The sequence below is a fragment of the Erythrolamprus reginae genome, chromosome 1, assembly GCF_031021105.1.
Source record: "Erythrolamprus reginae isolate rEryReg1 chromosome 1, rEryReg1.hap1, whole genome shotgun sequence".
Taxonomy (NCBI): domain Eukaryota; kingdom Metazoa; phylum Chordata; class Lepidosauria; order Squamata; family Dipsadidae; genus Erythrolamprus; species Erythrolamprus reginae.
In genome coordinates this window covers 237,057,908-237,079,839 of record NC_091950.1, presented here as the reverse complement: position 1 = coordinate 237,079,839, position 21,932 = coordinate 237,057,908, and the positions used below count along the sequence as shown (strand labels likewise).

General features: G+C 39.2%; 1 protein-coding gene across 1 annotated transcript in view; it reads right to left on the bottom strand.

Moving 5' to 3' along the window:
- BFSP1 (beaded filament structural protein 1) overlaps window positions 1-13,416 on the bottom strand; it is a 29,105-nt gene extending 15,689 nt beyond the window's left edge. Inside the window, 2 exon segments of the mRNA XM_070738128.1 lie at window positions 9,619-9,679; window positions 12,981-13,416. Coding sequence (XP_070594229.1) covers window positions 9,619-9,679; window positions 12,981-13,351 — 432 coding nt within the window. The 5' untranslated portion in view covers window positions 13,352-13,416.
- Between the last annotated feature and the right edge of the window lie 8,516 nt (window positions 13,417-21,932).

Below are 21,932 nucleotides of genomic sequence, written 5' to 3'. Positions count from 1 at the left end.
CAGAAGAGTGATGAGCAGAAGGGCGGAGCATCCTGCCACTGCCACTACCCTTTCACAGAACCAGGACGAACCATGAGCAACCCACCAATGAATTAATATAAAGCTAGGAGGGATGACCTTTCAATAATGTTTATTTGCATCATGCATATATAAAAACTGACATCTAAATAATTGATGGGCAACTCATAATCGATAGGCAATTTGATGGAATAGGGAGTCTGCTGCACTTAGGTAGAACTGCATGCCAAACAGTGAAGGATTGCAAAAAAAAATTTACTACCACAAAGCGGGTGTGGCTTATTTTGTGGGTGTGGCTTGCTGGCCATGTGACTAGGTGGGAGTGACTTGATGATCATGTGATAGGGTGGCTTAAAGGTATTGTGACTGGCTTAAAGATGGCCAACTTGACGTCACTCACGTCAAAGGTCTGGGTTAGGGTTAGGGTGCCTGGCATTTCCTTACCTTAAAGAGATACAATTTCTATTTACTATTACTGAACATCCAAAATATACTATTAAATTCTATGTATATATGCCATATGTGTAGATACATATTACACACAGGCACACAAAATATATACATTATCTACTATATAAGCTCTATGTGTATATACACACACACATGCACACACAGCTCTTCTAAAATTATACACATTCAACCTCATTTACTGCAATAGCAAAAACATACCCAGAGCCCAGAAGGGGAAAAAATAAAAAATAAATAAAAATTTTCTTCCGGTTCTGCATAGCTAATCAAAATTTTTCTACTGGTTCTGCGTACCTGACCGTACCAGTGGGAGTCTATCACTCATGCCAAATATAACCAAGAGAAAAGTTCTTTGAATCAAATGTGATTCTTAGAGGTTTGAAAGATACATTTATACAGTTTTATTGGCAACAAAGTAGAAGTAGTTCACCAATGCTTTTTTGTGAGATATTTTTCAACTTCCCAGTCTAAATATCCACACTGGGATTAAATGATGGTTTCCCCCCTCCAAATACTTAGTATCCTTTTTCTGATTAACCTTTTTTTCCCATTTATATTCCCTATCTATTTCATTAGGTTTCCATTTAGGTGCATTAGATGCATTTCAAGGAGTTTTGTTTTGGTTTTTAAAAGAAAATCATTATGTAAAAATTATTTATTATCCATGCTTTGTTTGTCAGGGGCTAAGATACTGGTTTGCTATGTGGCATTAGGACAAAATGGGGGGGGAGGACCCACCCTTTTTGAAAAGAACAATCAGAGGACTTTCTCAACTTTGAACACACCTGCAATAGCTAGTAGGCTGCGCAAGTGCCAATTAGTACAAACATTTCAGGATCCATTTCCTTTATTTAGGGTAGCTTGTTCAATTTCCAGTAACATCACTCCTATCAGCTGTAGTACAGTTCCATTTTGGATTAGGCAATGTGATGAAAAGTTATTCAATGAGTTTTGCTTTTGTGGTAGGCCCAGCAAACTAATTCCAAGCTCTGTTGTGCTATTCAAAAATGTGTAGAGGCTTGCTGTTTCCATTATATCCATGGATTGCAAAAGTAGCATTGCTGTTGTGCCGGTAATAATGATTGTAAAAATAAGCATAGAATTTCGCTAGTTATCTGCTTTGTGAGCAGATAAAGATTTATGAATGCAAATGACAAGTGGAATATTCTAAGCCAACAGTCATCCATTTGCTCACTGCTTCTCTATTTTCCTATGGAAAGCTGAATCAGAAGCATTACAATGAGACCATGAATCCACCGATGGGCCGAGAAAGACAGCTAGATTCTGCTGATGTGTACATATTTGGGAAAATAGAATCAAATTAAACTTTAGCTTAAAAAAAAAAATTAGATATATTTCTTTAGTATTCATCAGACAGGATTGATGATGCACTGTGTACAAAGATATATTAGGGGACACCAATTCAAAAAGCATTTGAAGTACTAACCCCAGTGACCTCGTCTATGGATGAGAAGAATCGTTTTAGTGTTATATATGATCTGTTGAGCATGGTTACAATTGTCTCAGAGTCTTTCATTGTTTATTTAGATTAACAGAGTTGGAAGGGACATTGGAAGGTCATCTACTCCAATCCCCTGCCAAAGCAGGAGACCCTACACTATTTCTGGCAAATTGCAGTCCAATCTCTTCCTGAAAGTCTCCAGTGATGAAGCTCCCACAACTTCCGAAGGCAAGGTGTTCCATTGATTGATTGTTCTCACTGTCACTGTAAATTTCTCCTTATTTCTAGGTTGAATCTCTCCTAGATCAGTTTCCATCCATTATTTCTTATATGGACTTCAGGTACCTTGGAAAATTTGCTTTTAATAATGGGGTTTTTATTGTTTTTTAAATTATTAGATTTGTTCTTACATTGTTCTTGTTATTGTTGTGAGCCGCCCTGAGTCTACGGAGAGGGGCGGCATACAAATCTAATAAATAAATAAATAAATAAATGAATGAATGAATGAATGAATGAATGAATGAATGAATGAATGAATGAATGAATGAATAAATAAATAAATAGATAGATAAATAAATAGCTTGACCCCCTTCCTCTCTGTGGCAGCCCCTCAAGTATTGGAACACTACTATCATATCTCCTCCGATCCTTCTCTTCACTAAACTAGCCATGACCAGTTCCTGCAACTGTTCATCATATGTTTTAGCCTCCAGTTCCCTAATCATCCTGGTTCTGCGTAGTAGATCTTGTGTGTGTGTGTGTGTGTACGTGTGTGTGAAAGAGAGAGAAAGAGAGAGAAGGGGGAGGGAGGGACTGAGAGAGTAAGGGAGAGAGAGAGATCCTTAACATAATTTATTAGAATTCGTTTCCCTGGGCCCATGATGGTGAATCTATGCCACTTGTTCCACACGAGGGCACACGAGGTCGTGTGGAGGGCACACGAGGTCAGGTCCGGCGCCAATGCATGCACCAGCCAGCTGATTTTTGGGGCTTCTGGGCCCACTGAGATTTGGGAAACGGGCCATTTTCTGCCTCTAAAGAGCCTCCAGGGGAGTGGGGAAAGACATTTTTGCCCTTCTCATGCTCCTAAAAAGGCTCTGAAGCTTGGGGAGAGCAGAAAAATGGGCCTTCTGGTTCAACCAGAACTTGGCAAATGGCCATTTTCTGCCTCCAAAGGGCCTTGGGGGAAGGCCATTTTTGCCCTCTCCAGGCTCCTAGAAATGCTCTGAAGCCTGGGGAGAGCAGAAAATGGGCATACCATCACATGCTGGGATCCCCCCCCCCGATCACACATGCATGCACAGGGGGGCATGGAATTATGGGTGTGGGCATGCATACATGCCCCACCCCTTTCGGCATCCAAACCAAAAAAGGTTTGCCATCACTGCAGTAGACTATAATGGTGGTTCTTGACATGATCACAACCTGGAATCAGAATGTCTGTTGCTAAACAAGGGGGTTGATAAGTGAATCACACCCAAGTTTACAATTTTTTTTTGCCATGATTGGTAAGTGAATTACTCAGTTGTTAAATGAATCAACTGGTTGCGAAGCAAATCCATCTTGAATATACGTATTGAATTTTCTCGTTGGAAGCTGACTGGGAAGATTGCAAATAATGATCATGTGTGACCCTGGAAGCTGCAACCGTTGTAAGTACATTCCAGTTTACTATACATCCAAATTTCAATAAAATGAAAGGATGGGTGATAAGTCACTTTCTTTAAGGCCATTGTAATGGTGGACACTAAATGAATAGTTGTAAATCGAGGACTACCTGTAAAAGTCAGGCAGGAATCTGTCGGCATTGTGCACCTGCTGATTAATATTCACTCCCATGGTTGGGTTCCAATTTCTAAACTCTTTCCACTTACTGTATATTGTTTGTGTTAATACAATGTTTATCAATATGGCTTGAAAGAAAATTGTGAACTAAAACCATTCACAGCTCTTCATAAACAATATGTTGTAAACTTGACTCTTTGCTTGCCTTCCCATCCCCAAATGAAAATGATGGATGGGAAAATATTGCATTTGAGTGCAGAAGATACTGTCAATTGTTGAGTGAAAGAACAGAATTTTGAGCATTAGCTATACAGAAACTGTCAAGCACAAAACACTGGGGGTAAAAAAATAATTATAAAATATCCTGTAGAGACAGCAAAAAACCACTCAACAATAATACTAATATTTGTTTCAGTGTAAATCTCATTATAATAAATTTGCTCTCAGGAAACAGCAAGCATCATTGATGCCATTTGCCCACTCACCTAATATTTATAAAAGTAGAGTATGCCTATTTCAATTGTTAGGTTGGGCTTGTAAAATGAAATTGAAAACATAATACATAAGACAGGGATCAGTTATTAGCACATATGTTGCATGAAATCTGGATAAGATTTAAATCCTAACTGGTCCATGTAGCTCCCCATAGATACCTCCTTGGCTCAATTATTTTATATTCTAAAAATGATTTTTTTTTTACAATTTATCCTTAGGTAGGATAATCTCAAATATACAGTGCTGGTATTGTATATAAAACTGGACAACAAAGCCACATATTGGATTTCATCCCAATTTACTCAGATGTAGAGACTGAAGCCAGTGGAAATGAAATCAATTATGCCTATATAATCGACATCCCATAGATTTGTGGAGTTTCCAGAAGCAGGAATGAGAATGGTTTTCTCTAATCGGGGGGCGGGGGGAGAGAGAGAGTTAAACAGACTTCATAAGATGTTTTTTAAGGATAAAGCATTCTGCAAATCCCTCTAAAATCTTAAAATTCTAGACCCACCTACAATTATTTTCATTCCAAACAGCAGTCATCTTCTTCCCTTCCCTACTCCAAACATGAAGAACAGCCCTCTGTGATCAAAACATTGCTCTACTCTGGGCAGTATAGATTGGCAGAGGGCTCTTCTGAGCTCTTTCTGCAATGTGTCCACCCTTCCTGCAGATGCTGGCTTTCAAAATATTAAATTATTGCACAATATGATGGGTGGAATGTGTGCCTATGTATGTGTATACATCAATGGTGGGTTGCAAATATTTTGACACATGCACAAAAGGGTCCCAGGTGGGTGGACAGAGCCTCCCACCGCTAATATTACCAGTTCTAAGAACCGGTCCAAAGCAGGGGCAACCAACTGCTGGTATACATGCATAGATATCAGGAAGGAAGGAAGGAAGGAAGGAGGGAGGGGAAGGAGGGAGGGAAGGAAGGGGGAGGGAGGGAAGGAGGGAGAGGGAGGGAGGGTAGGAAGGAAGACTGCACTCTTTGTACTCTTTGCAAACCTACATAGACTTGCAAGATCAGATGGCCTTTAAGAGTATCAGTATTACGCTCCGTCTCTTTCCCTCCAACATTCTTTCTGTGAAACAATGCATGAAAGCATATGATATGCTATGTTAGGGCAATGATTCCAGATCTCTGTGTAACTGATTGCATTTGATGATTAGCAAGTTTAATGAATTAATTGACTCCTCAATAAACCACTTATTTCTTGCCTTGCTGATAAAATCTAACTTACATTCAAAATTATTTCTGTATTGCAAATTTCCCTTAGTTTCAGTATTTTTAGGGATGGGATAACATTTGCCTCTGATATATTTTTTAATGATTTTAATTGTTAATTTAAAACAAAACAACATACAACATACACAATATACATATATAAAAAACTGACATACAAAAAGCTGTACAATAACATAAACAACATAACATAACCTAAGAACTGATTATTTTTTCGGATGGTCTAGGTCAGTAGTGGATCTTAAACCCATTGCTATTGTTTTGCATGTGCGCTCATGTGCGACACTTCTGCATATGCGCAGAAGCACCCAGGCAGGTGTGAGGAGTCTCCCACCACCACCACTACTGGTTCACAGAACCAGACCAAAACGGGAGTTAGTCTAGGCACCAAAATATTTGGACAGTGTCGTTATTTATTCACCCAAAATGTTCTGCAAAAAACAATTTCAACTAGTAGCTTGTTTGCAAGCTGCCGTTTGTGGGAATTGCATTAGCTGTTGATATTTACAATCTATGACAGGTCAACACATGTCAGCTTGAAAGGATTTGTTTCCTTGATTGAATTACATTTGCAATCAAAGAAGCCCTAAATCCCCCCCACCCCCAGGCCTCTTGTCTAATGAACAATTCATTACATTTCTTTCATTCTCAATTAGAATCTACACATTGCAACCTCCCTTTTCCGCCTCTAACTCTGAGGTTGCTAGTGAAATGACTGGATGCTTGAAAGCCCAGTTGGAGAGAAATGGGGCAAAAGGGATTGCTGCAAAAATATCAATACATTTCTATACATTTCACTGCCGTCTGCTACATTCAAAATAGCAAAATATCCTGATATATCACGATATTAGGACCCCCAAATTTATACCATTTTTGATGAAATAATTTTACACTCCCTAGCTAAATATCCATGAAGTATACCCACTATTTGTATAGGCATAGAAAGATGCCTCAGGCCTTCAACTCATCTTCCCATCAATCAACTGCCAATCTTATGTTCAGGCTGAAAACTGATCTTCCCACTGCACACCTATCAACCTCTGCTGCACTTTTTTCCTTAGCTTCTTCCATCAGTCAACCCTGCCCCAGGAATCTTCCCAGTTCATTCAGCCCTTCATTTGAATTGTTTTGAACTTTTATGCTAATAAGTTTTCAATTTTTTTCCAGATCCTTCACCTCTCCTTAAAATTTCTTTTTTGTGTATCTGCAATTTCCCAGGATCAAAGGAAAACCAAACTGGCAGCAAATTTACACTTTTGCAGATCAGTTTTTGTTGTAAAATGAGAATTGCAGTGGAAGTGATGAAGCAACATTAGGACAACAAAGTAGAAGCAGAAAAATAACACAGAATTTTTAAAAAGAGAGAAGGAAGTAATGGGATTCACTAACCTTTATCTAGTGAAAAAGGATTCCAAGCAGCAAGAGTGAGATGGAATTAAGAAACAGAATGTGATCAGAGAGGGAGATTTTGCCATAAAAAAGATTGGCAAATCCTGACTACTTACTTTTGAGATAATAATACCACGATTTCATAATTGGTTACTGTTGTGTTTGGGCTTGGGCCAGCCGTTGCTCCCACAGATGGGAGAGATGCGGCACAAAGTGAGTGCAAAAGCCTGGCTGACAGCCAGGAAGATGTGGCAGACAGCCATGAGGATGAGGCCACTGGTTCAGAGGAGTTGGCAGACAGCACGCAGGACCCAGCAGACAGCCCAGGGGATTTGGCATGCAGTCACTCAGACAGTCTATCTTCCTTGAATTCCGATGCAGACCAATTCATAGACATGCATAGTCGAAGAGCCATGAAAAGGAGGGCTCAATTAAAGGACTATTATCAGTGATCAGAGTAGCAACTGGGCTGGGTGTGGTTCTTATACTGAGGGCTGGGTGTGGTTCCCTTAATGAGGGCTAAAGTTATAAAAGGGAACAGAGGCACAAGGCAAACTGTAGCTGTTTATCTGTGTTACTTTGTGGTTCCTGCTCTGAAGTTTCTGTTCCGTACCTTTGGATTTCAACCCAGCCTTTTCAGGCACAACCTCTGGGACTTGCTGTTTGCTCTCAAGTCTCCAAGATTCAAAGGACTCCTGAAACATTTCTAGTCCATGCAGGTTGTCTTTGTTTGCTTTTTCCTGTGTTTTGTATTGGGGCTGATTTACGACTTGCACTATCGTTTATTCCTGACACTAAGGACCATTTTTGTTAACCCTTTTTTGTTTGTTTAATACAAGTTTGCTGATTAGAAAAGCACGTGTGTGTTTGATTTCTTTTCCTTGGACTGTTACTAATCGCCTGAGCCCAGTCAGGCAGAACAGTTACTTAGTAGGCAGAGGCATGAAAAAATGGGGCTTACTCCTAAATAATTATAGAAATGGAGCCTTAATTGGGGGTAGGGTAAGAACTGGAAATATACAAATGTGCCTATTTCATCTATATATCCATGACACCCTGGTTGTTGTTTTGGCCAGTCCGCATCCCGCTCAGCTGATCATGGATTCTGAGGAGTGAGAGTTGTGTGTGTTTTGGTATCCTAGGTCAGTGTATTTGGCACGCTGGTCTGATAGCGAGGAGGTCGGAGAGGATGTGGAGTCAGAGGCTGAAAGCCAACCAGAGCCTGTAGCACCTCCAGAAGAGCCCATGAGTGACTCAGGGGATGACAAAGAGCCTCTTATTGACGCTAGAGTCCTCAGGAGTGTCAGCAGACAGGAATGGCTGAACAGAAGAGGTTTATGCGTGAATAAACAAATTATCACAGATAACCCCACCTCGGTAAAAGACCTTGGAGTACTAATAACAAAAGACCTAAGTGCCAAAGCCCACTGCAACAACATCGCCAAGAAGGCTTCAAGAGTTGTTAACCTAATCCTACATAGCTTCTGCTCTGGCAATCTCACACTACTTACCAGAGTTTACAAAACCTTCGCCAGACCTATCCTCGAATACAGCTCATCTGTTTGGAACCCATATCACATCTCAGACATTAACACCCTTGAAAATGTCCAAAGATACTTCACCAGAAGAGCCCTTCACTTTTCCACTCGAAACAGAATATCCTACAAAACTAGACTTATACCCCTGGGTCTAGAAAACTTGTAACTATGATGCCTTAAACATGACCTAAGTATTGCCCACAAGATCATATGATGCAATGCCCTACCTGTCAATGACTACTTCAGCTTCACCCACAACAACACAAGAGCATGCAACAGATTCAAACTTAATATTAATCATTCCAAGCTTGACTAAAAAATATGACTTTAGTAATCGAGTTGTCAAAGCATGGAACTCATTACCTGACTCCGTGGTGTCATCCCCTAACCCTCAACATTTTACCCTTAGATTATCCACAGTTGACCTCTCCAGATTTCTAAGAGGCTAGTAAGGGGCATGCATAAGCGCACTAGTGTGCCTCCCGTCCTCTATCCTATTGTCTATCCCGTAATCTCATACATCATCTCTTCTATCCTTATATATTTTCATCTATTCTCTCATTGATATATTTTATTCCTATATTTTCTGCTCTATCCTTCTTCAGTATTTCCACTATAACCTTTATTGTGTATTGGAATGAATGAATGAACGAACAATAAATAAATAAATAAATAAATAAATAAATAAATAAATAAATAAATAAATAAATAAATAAATAAATAAATAAATAAATAAATAAATAAATAAATAAAGTAAAATAAAATAAAAAATGAAAAACTCTCTAGAACACTTGGCTACACCTTTTGGCTACTTAAGGGGGAGTCTTGTGACGAGTGATTAAATAAGCACACATATTTATTCTAATTTATTCTAGTACTCTGAGATTCTATAAAAATTGTGTTTTAAGCTTCAGGGAAAATGCAGATGTAGTTTTTAAAACACCCTATTTTAAAAACATGAAAATTTAATTCTTCTCACACAAAACTAGCAGTACAAGTACAAACAGTATTGCAAAAGCCACCCTGAGTTTAGGGAGAGGGGTGGCATACAAATCTAATAAACGAAATGAAAAGTGACCGTATTAAACATGTCTGTCCCTGTGATACTAATGGCTATCAGCACTCATGACATCATATAAAAAGTAGCATGTATGGAAACCCCACTGGGGAAAAGGATGGAAATATTATATTTAATATAATGAACTTACCTTATTAAGGTCTTCAAGAATACTCTTCTGCCTCTTCTGATATTCACATTCATTTTTATATCTAAACAATTAGAAAATAAAGTCTCATTTAATTTGGATTGGAGACCATTCTTCCACTGTAACTTAAGACATACCTTCATACCAACTTTGAATTTGTCCCTGTATACAGTATCTATTTCAATTTTACATTATACCTAAATTAGAACAGATTTGTAGTGATATGAATTGAATTTACTATAGCACAAAAGGTTACTTGGTGAATGATACTGTACTGATGGTATTGATTTTTAAGTAAATTATTTATAATTAATTGATAATAGACTGGAATACTATTATCTCTGAGATATATTTTTTATTATTTTTAGCACTAATACATAATTCCTTGTTTATTAATATGTATTTTATTCCTCTATCTTGGCTATGTCTGTTTATAGATCTTCTTTTTTAAAAAGTTGCCAATTGCTGCTACTTGCATTTTTATATGAAGCTAATGGATACATTGGTTCATAATATTAAGCTAGGCACTGCGAATAAAATACATTTACCCACAATGCCATATTTGCAGCTTCCAGAAGACTGAATTATAAATGTTTACCTCTCAGGGGTTATTTCCCCTGCATAAAAAGAATTTCTCAATTCTTCAAAACCTGAACAATGAGGTAAAATTTCCAGGTTCATCTTTCTTGGTGAAAGTTTCCTGCTGAGACTCTAAGATGCTGATATAAGTACAAATCTAACACCCTAGTGGCCATGGGCTTTCCTCCATTTTCTCTCATCCTCCTGCATTGCTGAGAGGAGAAATACAGAAGCTGTTGCCTTTAACTCTGGGGATTTGTCCAAAATGGCAAATTATTATTTATTTTAAAACACCAACTTTAAACCATGGCTTATTAAGTTAGCTACTTTAAATGAACCATACTTAATGTTAGCTATGGTTGTCAATTTAATTGAATCCACCAATTGTGGTTAATTAAAACCAGAGACAAATCTTTCCAAAATATTCTTTCTCTTGTTGCACATTTTATAGGAAAGGAGAAAGGTAGGCTATGAGCCCAAAAGGACCCCAAGTATCTTCACATAAGAGCTTAGAAGAGACTTTCTTAACAGGGATTTCATAAGAGATCAGGAGGGTTTCCATGACAGATCACGATTGGGGGGAAAACCTGAAATCCATGTGTTACACAATGCTAGTCCCTGCAGTGGTAGGAATTCTTATGTACTGTAACCAGTGGTGGGTTGTTGAAGGTTCGGACCAGTTCTTTAGAACCAGTAGCGATGACTCCAAGCCGAGAGAGAACCAGTTCTCACTGTCCGTGAAAGTGGGCCCACCTGCCCAGCCTTGAGTTATACTGACCTTTATCTCTGCTTCCAAAGATCAGCTGATTGGGGAGGCAAATTGAATTGCTGCTCCACAGCTGTCTTCCCTGCTCCTTGCCTTTTTTGCAATACGGAAGTTCTATTCCCTCTGAACTGCAAATGCGTGTGCAGCGAAGCACACAGCGCAATGTGTTCTCAGTGAACTGGCAGCGACAAAAAGCCTGCCATTTTGCTGTTGCAATAAACCTTGTAAAACCTGGGTCACGAAGGTTAGAAGTAAATTCAGTTGTGAGGTTTTGGGGTTTTCTACAGGGCTTCCCAGTAATCTGATCATTATTTCAAGGATTCCTCCAGAGTAAAAAAGACCAGCTAGGGTTGTGTTCTGTGTTTATATTTATATGTGTATGATGTCCCATATAAACTATGGAAGAAAATAGAATGAAAAACAATCCAAAACATCCGACACAAATTTAAATGGGCACACTTTGGATGCCAACAATTAAGGAGCATTGTCAGCCTTCCCTGAAGAAGTTCCTGCCTTCTAGAAAAATGCTTTTCCAGAGGGATCTAAAATATGCTCCCTCCCTGATGGTAAAATCAGGAAGCTCTTAAAAAGTTGGCCATTCCCCCAGATTATGGGAATCAGGTGATAGATGAGCCCCGTTGAATGGGTTTGTTTCAGAACCACACATAATTTCTTTTTGTATTTTTTTTAAATTGTAAATCTTCTCGAAGGCACTGGAAGTCAAGTAGTGTCTAAATTGTACAAACAAGCAAATAACAAGTAGTCCTGAACTTTCAACCGGTCACTTAGCAACCATTCAAATTTACAATTTACACACATGGGGGGGGGGGGCCCCCGACAGTCACATGATCATATTTTAGGCACTTTGCAACTGGCACACCTTTATTAATGGCCACTAGAAAAAGGTATTAAAATCGGCCATGGTCTTGTGGGGATCTGCTTAATGATTGCAACAACTTACAACCCTAATGCTAGGCTCAATCACAGTTGTAAATTGAGGACTACCTGTTTCCTTCATTTTCCCAAACAAAAGCATAGAAAGGAATTATATCTGAAAACAATAAATATTTTCAATTGTAAAATAAGTATTCCATACTTTGGGGAAATATTTGTTGTTGTTTCATTTACCTCTGTTACTACAAAAAGAAAAGAGGAAGGGGAGGGAAACAAGCTTTTCTTTTCAAAAATACAAGGAGCCAGATTAAGATAAATAAATGAAAGAAGCTAAGAAACAAAAGGAGAGATTGGGCAGGCTCAGGTAGCAAGAAATGAAATGAATGCCCTCAGGATAGAAAAGTCATTTATAATTTGCATAAATAGTAAAAGAATAATAATCACAAATATTCAGCCAGTATTGCTGCATACGTTCAAAACACTCCTTAAAGCACTGGAGGTTATCACAATCTGTAAAAGCTATTGATTGGTTAATTTATTGCATTTCATATTTCCTTTCAGCATTTCTTTCCAAACTGAGAAACATTTCCCAATTAAGTATTTTCTATGCAAATACGAAATTTATTCTCAAAGTATCAACTTTACGACTCCATTTCTGACACAAACTCATTAGACTATCTCTATAACCAAGTCCTTCCAGATATTTCCCCCCCTTTGTGCATCACTATTATAATGTACTTATGGAATTTTACACAGCATCTAGATAACACTGTATTTCATACATAATTGTAACATTCTCCTCACTGTGCCTTTATGAAGGAAATTTTTGAATAAGATGTGCCCTGGACTTTTGATTGCTAATATTCTCTGTGAGCAGTAGCATTGCTGCTACTGGAAGAGAATTTTTGACCATCTCAAAATTTCATTATGGCTGTTATTTCTTTTCATTTTCACAAGTCAAAGTCCTAGGGTCTTTGTTTTGTTTTTGTGAGATTGCTTTCCCAAAGCCACAAAGAAGATTGTTTACACCTCCATTTAGAAAAAGCCAAAGGTAGATGACACGGTTTTGAAGGAACATGAAACTCAGCCATAAGGAAGACATGTCATTCATTTCCAACCAACTTACTTGTTACAGTATTCATCCAGCATGCGCTGAGCTTCTTTCTTCTCACGTTCCAGCTTAGACCGGTTGGTGGCCAGGTCACGGACCCGCTGTTGATTGAGATCAACCTGAGCAGCAAAAGCCTCTTCTAATCCAACCAGCTCATCCATGCGTTGGAATGTCTCAAGCTGCTTGCGGAAGATGGCATTACGCTGCTCAAGCACCCGAGCCCTGTTGATGTAGTTTGCAAACCGTTCACTAAGGTCCTGTAGGCTTTCCAAGCCTTGGGCTTGTGCAAGACTACCAAATTCCGGTGACTCTGGAAGTTCTTCATAAGTATCAGATTGTTCATACTTCTCTTTGTGGACTGCATGCAAGTAGCTGCTCCTATACATGGCAGAGTAGGGAGCCGTGGGGGAGCCCAGGAATCTCCCTTGTCCTTGTCTTTCCAGTCTGAAATGCCAAACTGGGTCTTTCCACTTCAAATGTATTTGAACCTTGGGTAGACTCAGTCTTCTGATGAACCCTAAAGTAACAGCTTAGTCTAAGACGCTACTACTCCTAAGCTCCCTGCTAGAGGAAAACAAAAACAAAAATTAGACAGGGCTGCCTTCTCATTCTTGATAGTGGTGGTTTTAAATTCTGTCAGCACTTTTGCTTTCTTCCCCACCAGATTTTTCAACTGCATGTGATGCTGGGGGAAGCAAAGGGAGAGAGCTGTATAGATTTTGCTGAATAGATTAAAAAGCAAGAGAAGAACAGAACACAAAAGGCATGTGGCTTTACAGGATGAGTCCCAAACATTCCACTAAGTTTTTGTTCTATTTTGTCTATCACAGGATGTTTTGACTAACACAGTTAACTAATTCCTAGAGTAATGTTGGCTTGGCCTGGCTTTAGAAGCAGAAACCTGGTGACAAAACAATATTTAAAACTTAAAAAGAAGCACACTTTTATTTAAAAGCATCTTTAGCATCTAGATTATCATGATAGTAATTTTTATGGTTTGTTCTCCCTCTCATGATCAGAGGTTGTTATGCTATTCCAGAGAAAGAAGCTTCTATTTTTCAAATAGCCTGGACTGCAGTAAACTCTTAGTAATGTATAAAGTGTTCTGTTCTCATTTTATCATCAGAAGTAAGGCTGAGAATGAGTGGCTCAAAATCATCCCATAAGCTCTGTGGCTGAGAGGTATACAAGCCAGGTTCTCCCTGGTGGTCCATGATAAAAGAGACCCTCTTGGTCAACCCTTAAAGGTAACCAGATCCACTGTTACTGAAATTCAGTAGTGCAATTGATAAAAGCTGAGGCCATGGAATTCCAGAGCTTTGAGAAAGATAATAACAATTGCAGTTACACTTATATAGTGCTTCAAGGTGCTTTACAGCCCCATCTAAGCAGTTTAGAGAGTCAGCATATTGCCCCCAACAATCTGTGTCTTCATAATATAAGAGCACTGTAGAGTTGTTAATTCCATTTTAGAAGCTAAGAGAATCCAGTTCCAACTCACTTATTATTTATTTATTTATTTAGCTTTCAGAATAAAGGATGTCCCAAATGCTTCCCAATAAACACAGGGGAGCCTTCTTCTCCATAATTGCTGTAAAATGACCTTGTTAATCCTGCAATCAGCTTTACCATCTGGAATGACACAGGTCCCAGATCAAGTCTCAAGAGAGAGCCCTATCTAACCTTCCATCTCATGACAACTTGTCCCATGTACAGTACAGTGCAGATGTACCATTCTAGATTATAAAACCAACTGTAGAATTTGTAATATTCTTCAGAGATCAAAGCTGAGGAAGCTTCTTGGATGAGAAGTGAAACATCTTCAAAGAAAAACCAGAAAGTCCAGTTGCCTCCCGAGAAAGCATCCAGGACCCGGATGAATGAGAATCTCTACAGACAGTCATCCTTTAAGAATTATAGAAAAGAAGGCTCCTTTATGATCCCAAGGAAGTATTTCTAACTTCTTTTACTATGAAAGGCCAGAGACAGAATGTTTATATACACACATACACATACACTTATCGTACATCCTCTACTTATACAGAAGGTTATACACTTATTGTACATCCTCTATCTACAGTCTAATCCTAACCTATACAGTGATCCCCCGCTCGTTGCGAGGGTTCCGTTCCAGGAGCCCCCGCAACGAGCGGGTTTTCGCGAAGTAGCGATGCGGAAGTAAAAACACCTTCTGCGCATGTGCAGATTGTGTTTTTATTCCCACAGCGCTAGCGAGGAGCCGAAGATTGGGGGCGGCACGGCTGTTTGCCGCCGGCATGGAGGGCTTCCTAGCAGCCCCCCAAACCCGGGTTGGAGGTCCGGGGGGCGCTGGCTCTCGCCGCTTTCGAGCTGAATCCGGGAGCGAATTCGCTCCTGGATTCAGCTCGAAAGCGGCGAGAACGAATGGCAAGGAACGCCTTTTCTACGCCGTTCATTCTCGCCGATTTTGAGCTGAATCCAGGGGCGAATTCGCTCCTGGATTCGGCTCGAAAGCGGCGAGAACGAATGGCAAGGAACGCCTTTTCTACGCCTTTCATTCTCGCCGATTTTGAGCTGAATCCAGGGGCGAATTCGCTCCTGGATGCGGCTCGAAAGCGGCGAGAATGAATGGCAAGGAACGCCTTTTCTACGCCTTTCATTCTCGCCGATTTTGAGCTGAATCCAGGGGCGAATTCGCTCCTGGATTCGGCTCGAAAGCGGCGAGAACGAATGGCAAGGAACGCCTTTTCTACGCCGTTCATTCTCGCCGATTTTGAGCTGAATCCAGGGGCGAATTCGCTCCTGGATTCGGCTCGAAAGCGGCGAGAACGAATGGCAAGGAACGCCTTTTCTACGCCGTTCATTCTCGCCGATTTTGAGCTGAATCCAGGGGCGAATTCGCTCCTGGATTCGGCTCGAAAGCGGCGAGAACGAATGGCAAGGAACGCCTTTTCTACGCCGTTCATTCTCGCCGATTTTGAGCTGAATCCAGGGGCGAATTCGCTCCTGGATTCGGCTCGAAAGCGGCGAGAACGAATGGCAAGGAACGCCTTTTCTACGCCTTTCATTCTCGCCGATTTTGAGCTGAATCCAGGAGCGAATTCGCTCCTGGATTCGGCTCGAAAGCGGCGAGAACGAATGGCAAGGAACGCCTTTTCTACGCCTTTCATTCTCGCCGATTTTGAGCTGAATCCAGGAGCGAATTCGCTCCTGGATGCGGCTCGAAAGCGGCGAGAACGAATGGCAAGGAACGCCTTTTCTACGCCTTTCATTCTCGCCGATTTTGAGCTGAATCCAGGAGCGAATTCGCTCCTGGATTCGGCTCGAAAGCGGCGAGAATGAACGGCGTGGGCGGGCGAAGGGCGGGCGGCAGCGAGGAGTTTGCGTGGGCGGTGGGGAAACTCCTCGCTGACGCCAGCAAGAGGGGGAAGACTCAGGGAAGCCGCCCAGCAGCTGATCTCCCGGTTGCCATCTACGCATGCGTGCCCACGGGCACGCATGCGTAGATGGTATTTTGACTTCCGGGTTGAAAAATAGCGAAGTACCCTGTTCGCAATGGTTGGGGACGCAATAAACGGGGGATCACTGTACATTCTTCCCATTATATCCCATGCCAATTCCATCTTATTCCCATTCCCTCTTATTTTCTATTGAATCCAATAGTCAAATAATTGGAGGAAGCTGACATACTAAATATTGGTCATATATTAAAAATATAGTCATATATTGAGATTTGAATGAAAAATATTGATCGTTTTAAACATTTTAGATACTTAATGAAAGTCCTCCTCTGGGGACATCTGCTCCCCCATATCCATTAAAAAGACTCTTTGCAATCCTAAAAATTGAGTGGTGCTCAAATTCAGATAAAACTGCAAAAAAAAAAAAAAACCCTTACCAAATGCACACCACCAGAGGGCTGTATCACTGTAGCATTACACCCTACCTCAAATGTAATTAATTTACTAAAGTTAGGATGGCAACCGAGTCTGCAGAGAGGGGCGGCATACAAATCTAAATAATAAATAAATAAATAATAAATAAATAAACCTTTGTAGCAGAGCCTATGCAATACATTTTCAATTTTAAGTGTATCTTTTTAAATACATTAGCTATATCTTGGGATACACACTCCAGCATTTTCACACAACAATGGTAAAATTAGATGCCTGTTCTTGATTCTTTAGTGCCCCAAAATTGAAGGAGGGCAGCTGCTTTGTTGAATCAGGCAAAAAGTCCATGTAATCTAATATTTGTTTCCACAATAGCCAGATCTGCCTCCTTTAAATTGGTTTACACCTGCAGTATTTTTTTACGCTGTTTCTCTGCTATGCAAACCTAGAGTTGCAGCTGATTGGCTCTTGTTATCAAATCATTTTGTTTCATTCTGCAAAACTTCTTTAAGCAATAGATGCCATTCATACAATTATATAGAAAGCTTCAATTTCTAATCATTTTTAGTCCAACTAACTAGTAGGGGGAAATTAGCTAGCACAATTTTAAGCCAAATAGTAAAACTGGTGATATTGCATTGTCTAATTTAAAAAATAGATCCATTTGCACACCAGAACAACTAGACACAAGAACAGTTTTTTCTTGAATGCTATCACTCTGCTAAATAAATAATTCCGTCAACACTGTCAAACTATTTCCTAAGTCTGCACTACTATTAATCTCATTGTTCCCATCACCCATCTCCTCCCACAAAGGACTGTATGACTGTAACTTTGTGGCTTGTATCCTTACAATTTTTATTGATTGGTTCCTAATATGATTTGATTGCTTATTTGTACATAGATGTGTTTTACCTTATGATTCTTCATGAATTTATCTTTTCTTTTATGTACACTGAGAGCATATGCACCAAAGACAAATTCCTTGTGTGTCCAATCACACTTGGCCAATAAAATTCAATTCTATTCTATTCTATTCTATCCTATCCTATTTGATGAAAGACATTGTTCACCAACATTCATGTGAAGTAAAATACAAATACTAATCATGAATTAATATATTTGCTCAGAAGTAAATTTAGCTGCAGTCTTCTCAGATTGTATTGCTGACATATCCATTCATTCATTTTTCTTGTTCTATGTTCTATGATGAAATAGTAAGAACTTCTTGAAAATCAGACATTTCTCTGAATGATAGAATGATGTGGATAAGCTTCCTATATTTAGTTCTTTAAAAGCCCTTCCTTGACAAGTAGATTAAATCAACCACCATTGCACTGTAAAATTTCCAATTCAAGTGAGGTTCTTGACATGTTATGACAGTGGACTTGAAGGTGGAGGCAGTTAAAGGGCAGCAATACAAGCAAGAATTGGGAAGATTGAATGGATGGTCTCTATTAAATAGCCCATAAACGAAACTAAGGACGCGGGGGCAACTAAGGAGAGGTAGGGAAAGAAATGAAAGTAAAGAAAGTAAACTCTGGCAGACAGACTGAGACCCACTAGCCTTGTTGTATTCATTCTTCCAGATTTTCTTTTGCCCCAAATCCAAAACAATAAAAAAAAGTTTTGGATTTCAGTTCTGCCAAACTGCAGCCCATAAAGAACAATTAATCAGAACTACCTTTATTCAAGGCTTGGAGTTCAAAGCAAAATAATATTATTATCTTTTTTCATTCTATGCATACATCTGTTCTCAAGCTAACTCAGAATATTGTTTTTCTATCTCTAAGGTCTTAAACAACTCCTGATTGCAGTGGTTAAAAACAGAATGAATAAACAAACTTTAGACCAGAATAATAGCTTGATTTCCCTCCTATAGTTCTGGGCATTACTTAAGATTATCAAAAGAAGCTGTACTGGTTGTTAATTTATAGTTACTCATGCTAGTTCTTTCTGCATTATGCTTACTCTATAGACTGCCTTTTCCTGGGTGGAAAAATTTACTATTTTTATATTCTTTTATTATTTTAATAGTTTTTTCCCTTTGTGTGCAGTTTTGCTTTATGAGGAAAAACATAAAAATATAGCAGTTTATTGGTTAAACTTGCTGATGATCACAATTTCACCCTCTTAAGTTTAGTAATATATCATCTTGGCTTGTCAGATCATTTCTAAACAGAGCAAAAGTTTTAACTCCAGATTTTTTAAAAAATCTAGTTCTGAATCTAGCAACAATAGTACTGTACTCTACTTCTCTGTTATACATCACTTTCAGATAGCTACGTTTCATTTTAAGAATTCATTATTATATTATAATTTGTTTATATTACATTTTGCATTTTTTATTCTTTCATAGTAATCTGTTTACAAAGTTTTTGGTCATAGCAAATAATACAGGAAAGGTAGTAGGAAAGACGTACAGTAGAAGAAAAAATAGATTAAATTAGGAGTTGGACACAGCCTGTGGTTGATGGAACAATTATGCGTGGGACTGCAGAGTAGTTAGGAAAAACTGTCTTGGACAGATCTTTCCAGTCTCAGTTCCTGATTCCAAGCCTAATACAGTAGTACCTCTACTTATGAACTTAATTCGTTCTGTGACCAGGTTCTTAAATAGAAAAGTTTGTAAGAAGAAGCAATTTTTCCCATAGGAATCAATGTAAAAACAAATAATGTGTTAGGTTGGGGAAACCACAGGGAGGGTGGAAGCCCTGTTTCCTCCCAGGAGATTCCTAGAGAGGCCCCACGGAGGCTTCACCCTGCCTTTTCCGGCCCTGTTTCTGCTGTGTTTGGGCCTGGGACAGCCGTTGCTCCTACAGATGGGAGAGAAGTGGCACAAAGTGAGTGCGAAAGCCTGGCTGACAGCCAGGAAGATGTGGCAGACAGCCAGGAAGACGTAGCAGACAGCCAGGAGGATAAGGCCACTGGTTCGCAGGACTCAGCAGACAGCCCAGGGAATTTGGCATGCAGTCCCTCAGACAGTCTTTTGTCCTTGGATACTTCTGCAAATCAATACATAGACCTGCGTAGCCAAAGAGCTATGCAAAGGAGAGATCGATTGAAGGAGTATTACAAGTCATCAGAGTAGCACCTGGGTTGAGTGTGGTTCTTATACTGAGGGCTGGGTGTGGTTCCCTTAATGAGGGCTAAAGGTATAAAAGGGAACAAAGGCACAAGGCAAACTGTGGCTGTTTATCTGTGTTATTTTGTGGTTGCTGCTCTGAAGTTTCTGTTCCGTGCCTTTGGATTTTCAACACAGCTTTTTCAGACACGTGGGAGGTGAAACCTCTGGGACTTGCTGTTTGCTTCAAAGATTCAAAGGACTCTTGAAACGTCTCTGCTCATTCCAGGTTGTCTTTGTTTTTTCCTGTGTTTTGAATGCGGCTGAAGTAAGTCTTGCACTATCATTATTTCCTGACACTAAGGACTGTTTTGAGTAACCCTTTTTTGTTTGTTTAATACAAGTTTACTGATTAGAAGAGCATGTGTGTGTTTGAATTCTTTTCCTTGGACTGTTACGCATTGCCTGAGCCAGTCAGGCAGAACAGTTTCCTCCCAGGAATTTCCTAGAGAGGCCCCACAGAGGCTTCTCCCTGCCTTTTGCAGTTACAGTTTCGGAGGCTCGGGTTTGTAAGTGGAAAACGGTTCTTGAGAAGAGGCAAAAAAGTCTTGAACACTCGGTTCTTATCTAAAAAAGTTCGTAAGTAGAAGCATTCTTAGGTAGAGGTACTACTACACACCAAGACTGTCATGATAATGAAGTCTTAGGCAAAGTACCATATAGGCTGCAAAAATACCCTTACACTCCCAGAGATGCCAGTAATACACAGCTGCAGTTCATACATGAGCCAGATTATTTGCAGGACTGCTTTCTGCTGTATGAGTCAGTTTACATTTGTTCTTTTTTTTTAAGGAAGGGAGCAATGATATTTTTTTCAAAAAGAATAATATTTTTAATCATAGTTTTGAGGTAGGAAAACAGCAGGTTCATTTACTGCGCTTTCAAGAAACAAATACATACTTATCAACAAATATCAATATTTTTAATTCCTGGATGACCTCATCTCCAACATTTACTTCTTGAAGCACATGAGTACTCTTCAGTGATCATCCGGAAATGTTTTGAAAAGTGCCCAAGTTTCATAATTAATTAGCAATCCATGCTTTATTCTTCTTCCTTCCTTCCTTCCTTCCTTCCTTCCTTCCTTCCTTCCTTCCTTTTTTTCTTTTCTTTTTTCTTTTTTTTTCTTTTTTCTTTTTTCTTTTTTGCTTCTGGCAACCAGAAGTAATTAGAGCTAAAAGGAATTATTGAAAGGGAAGAAGGGAGTGGAGCAGTATTATTTTTCAGTCTGGTGTGTACAATTAAATAAACATTAAATAAGTGAAAATGAATTCCTTGGTAGTGTTACCTTTTTCCCTTAGAGAAAATAGAAGCTCATAAGGTAGATTATAGAATTTCTTGTTTTTATCTGACAAACCTTGCTTTTTTCCAAATACAATCAATGATGTACCTTTAATACCTTTTCAAGAATTAAATTCCTTGTTTTCCTTTAAGGCATTCTTAACGAAAACGCTCTGATCAACCCAACATAATCTTACAAAAAATAAGCCAAAGTCCATGTCACTGTAAGATTAATTCACCCTTATTTGAACAGATAGCAAACAACCCTTTTCCCTAGCTCTGTTTTCTTAGAATTGTGATTATTTCACTTTATTTTTATTCCTAGTATTTCTTCATTCAACCGTGAACAAAACTTTGCTCACCATTTTCCAAGTAAAGTCCCAGATTCTATGGAAATTTCTAACCTTAATTATCCTTTATCTGTGACTGTGATTTCATGGTTGCTGATTGCTTTAGGCCTCTCATACAGTAGTTTGCACACAGTCCTCCATCTTCACATTAAATTAAGTAATTTAATTTATTTGACTTGGAAAGTACATTCTAGAATAATAGAGTTTAACTATTCTACCTGGCTTTTCATTAAATGCTCCATGCTCCTCAGCTGAACATCTCCTCTGTCCTGAGTCTGTAGCACCTTTTCCTTTTCATATTGTGAGATTCCATATATTGTTGAATTGCAATGATTAGCTT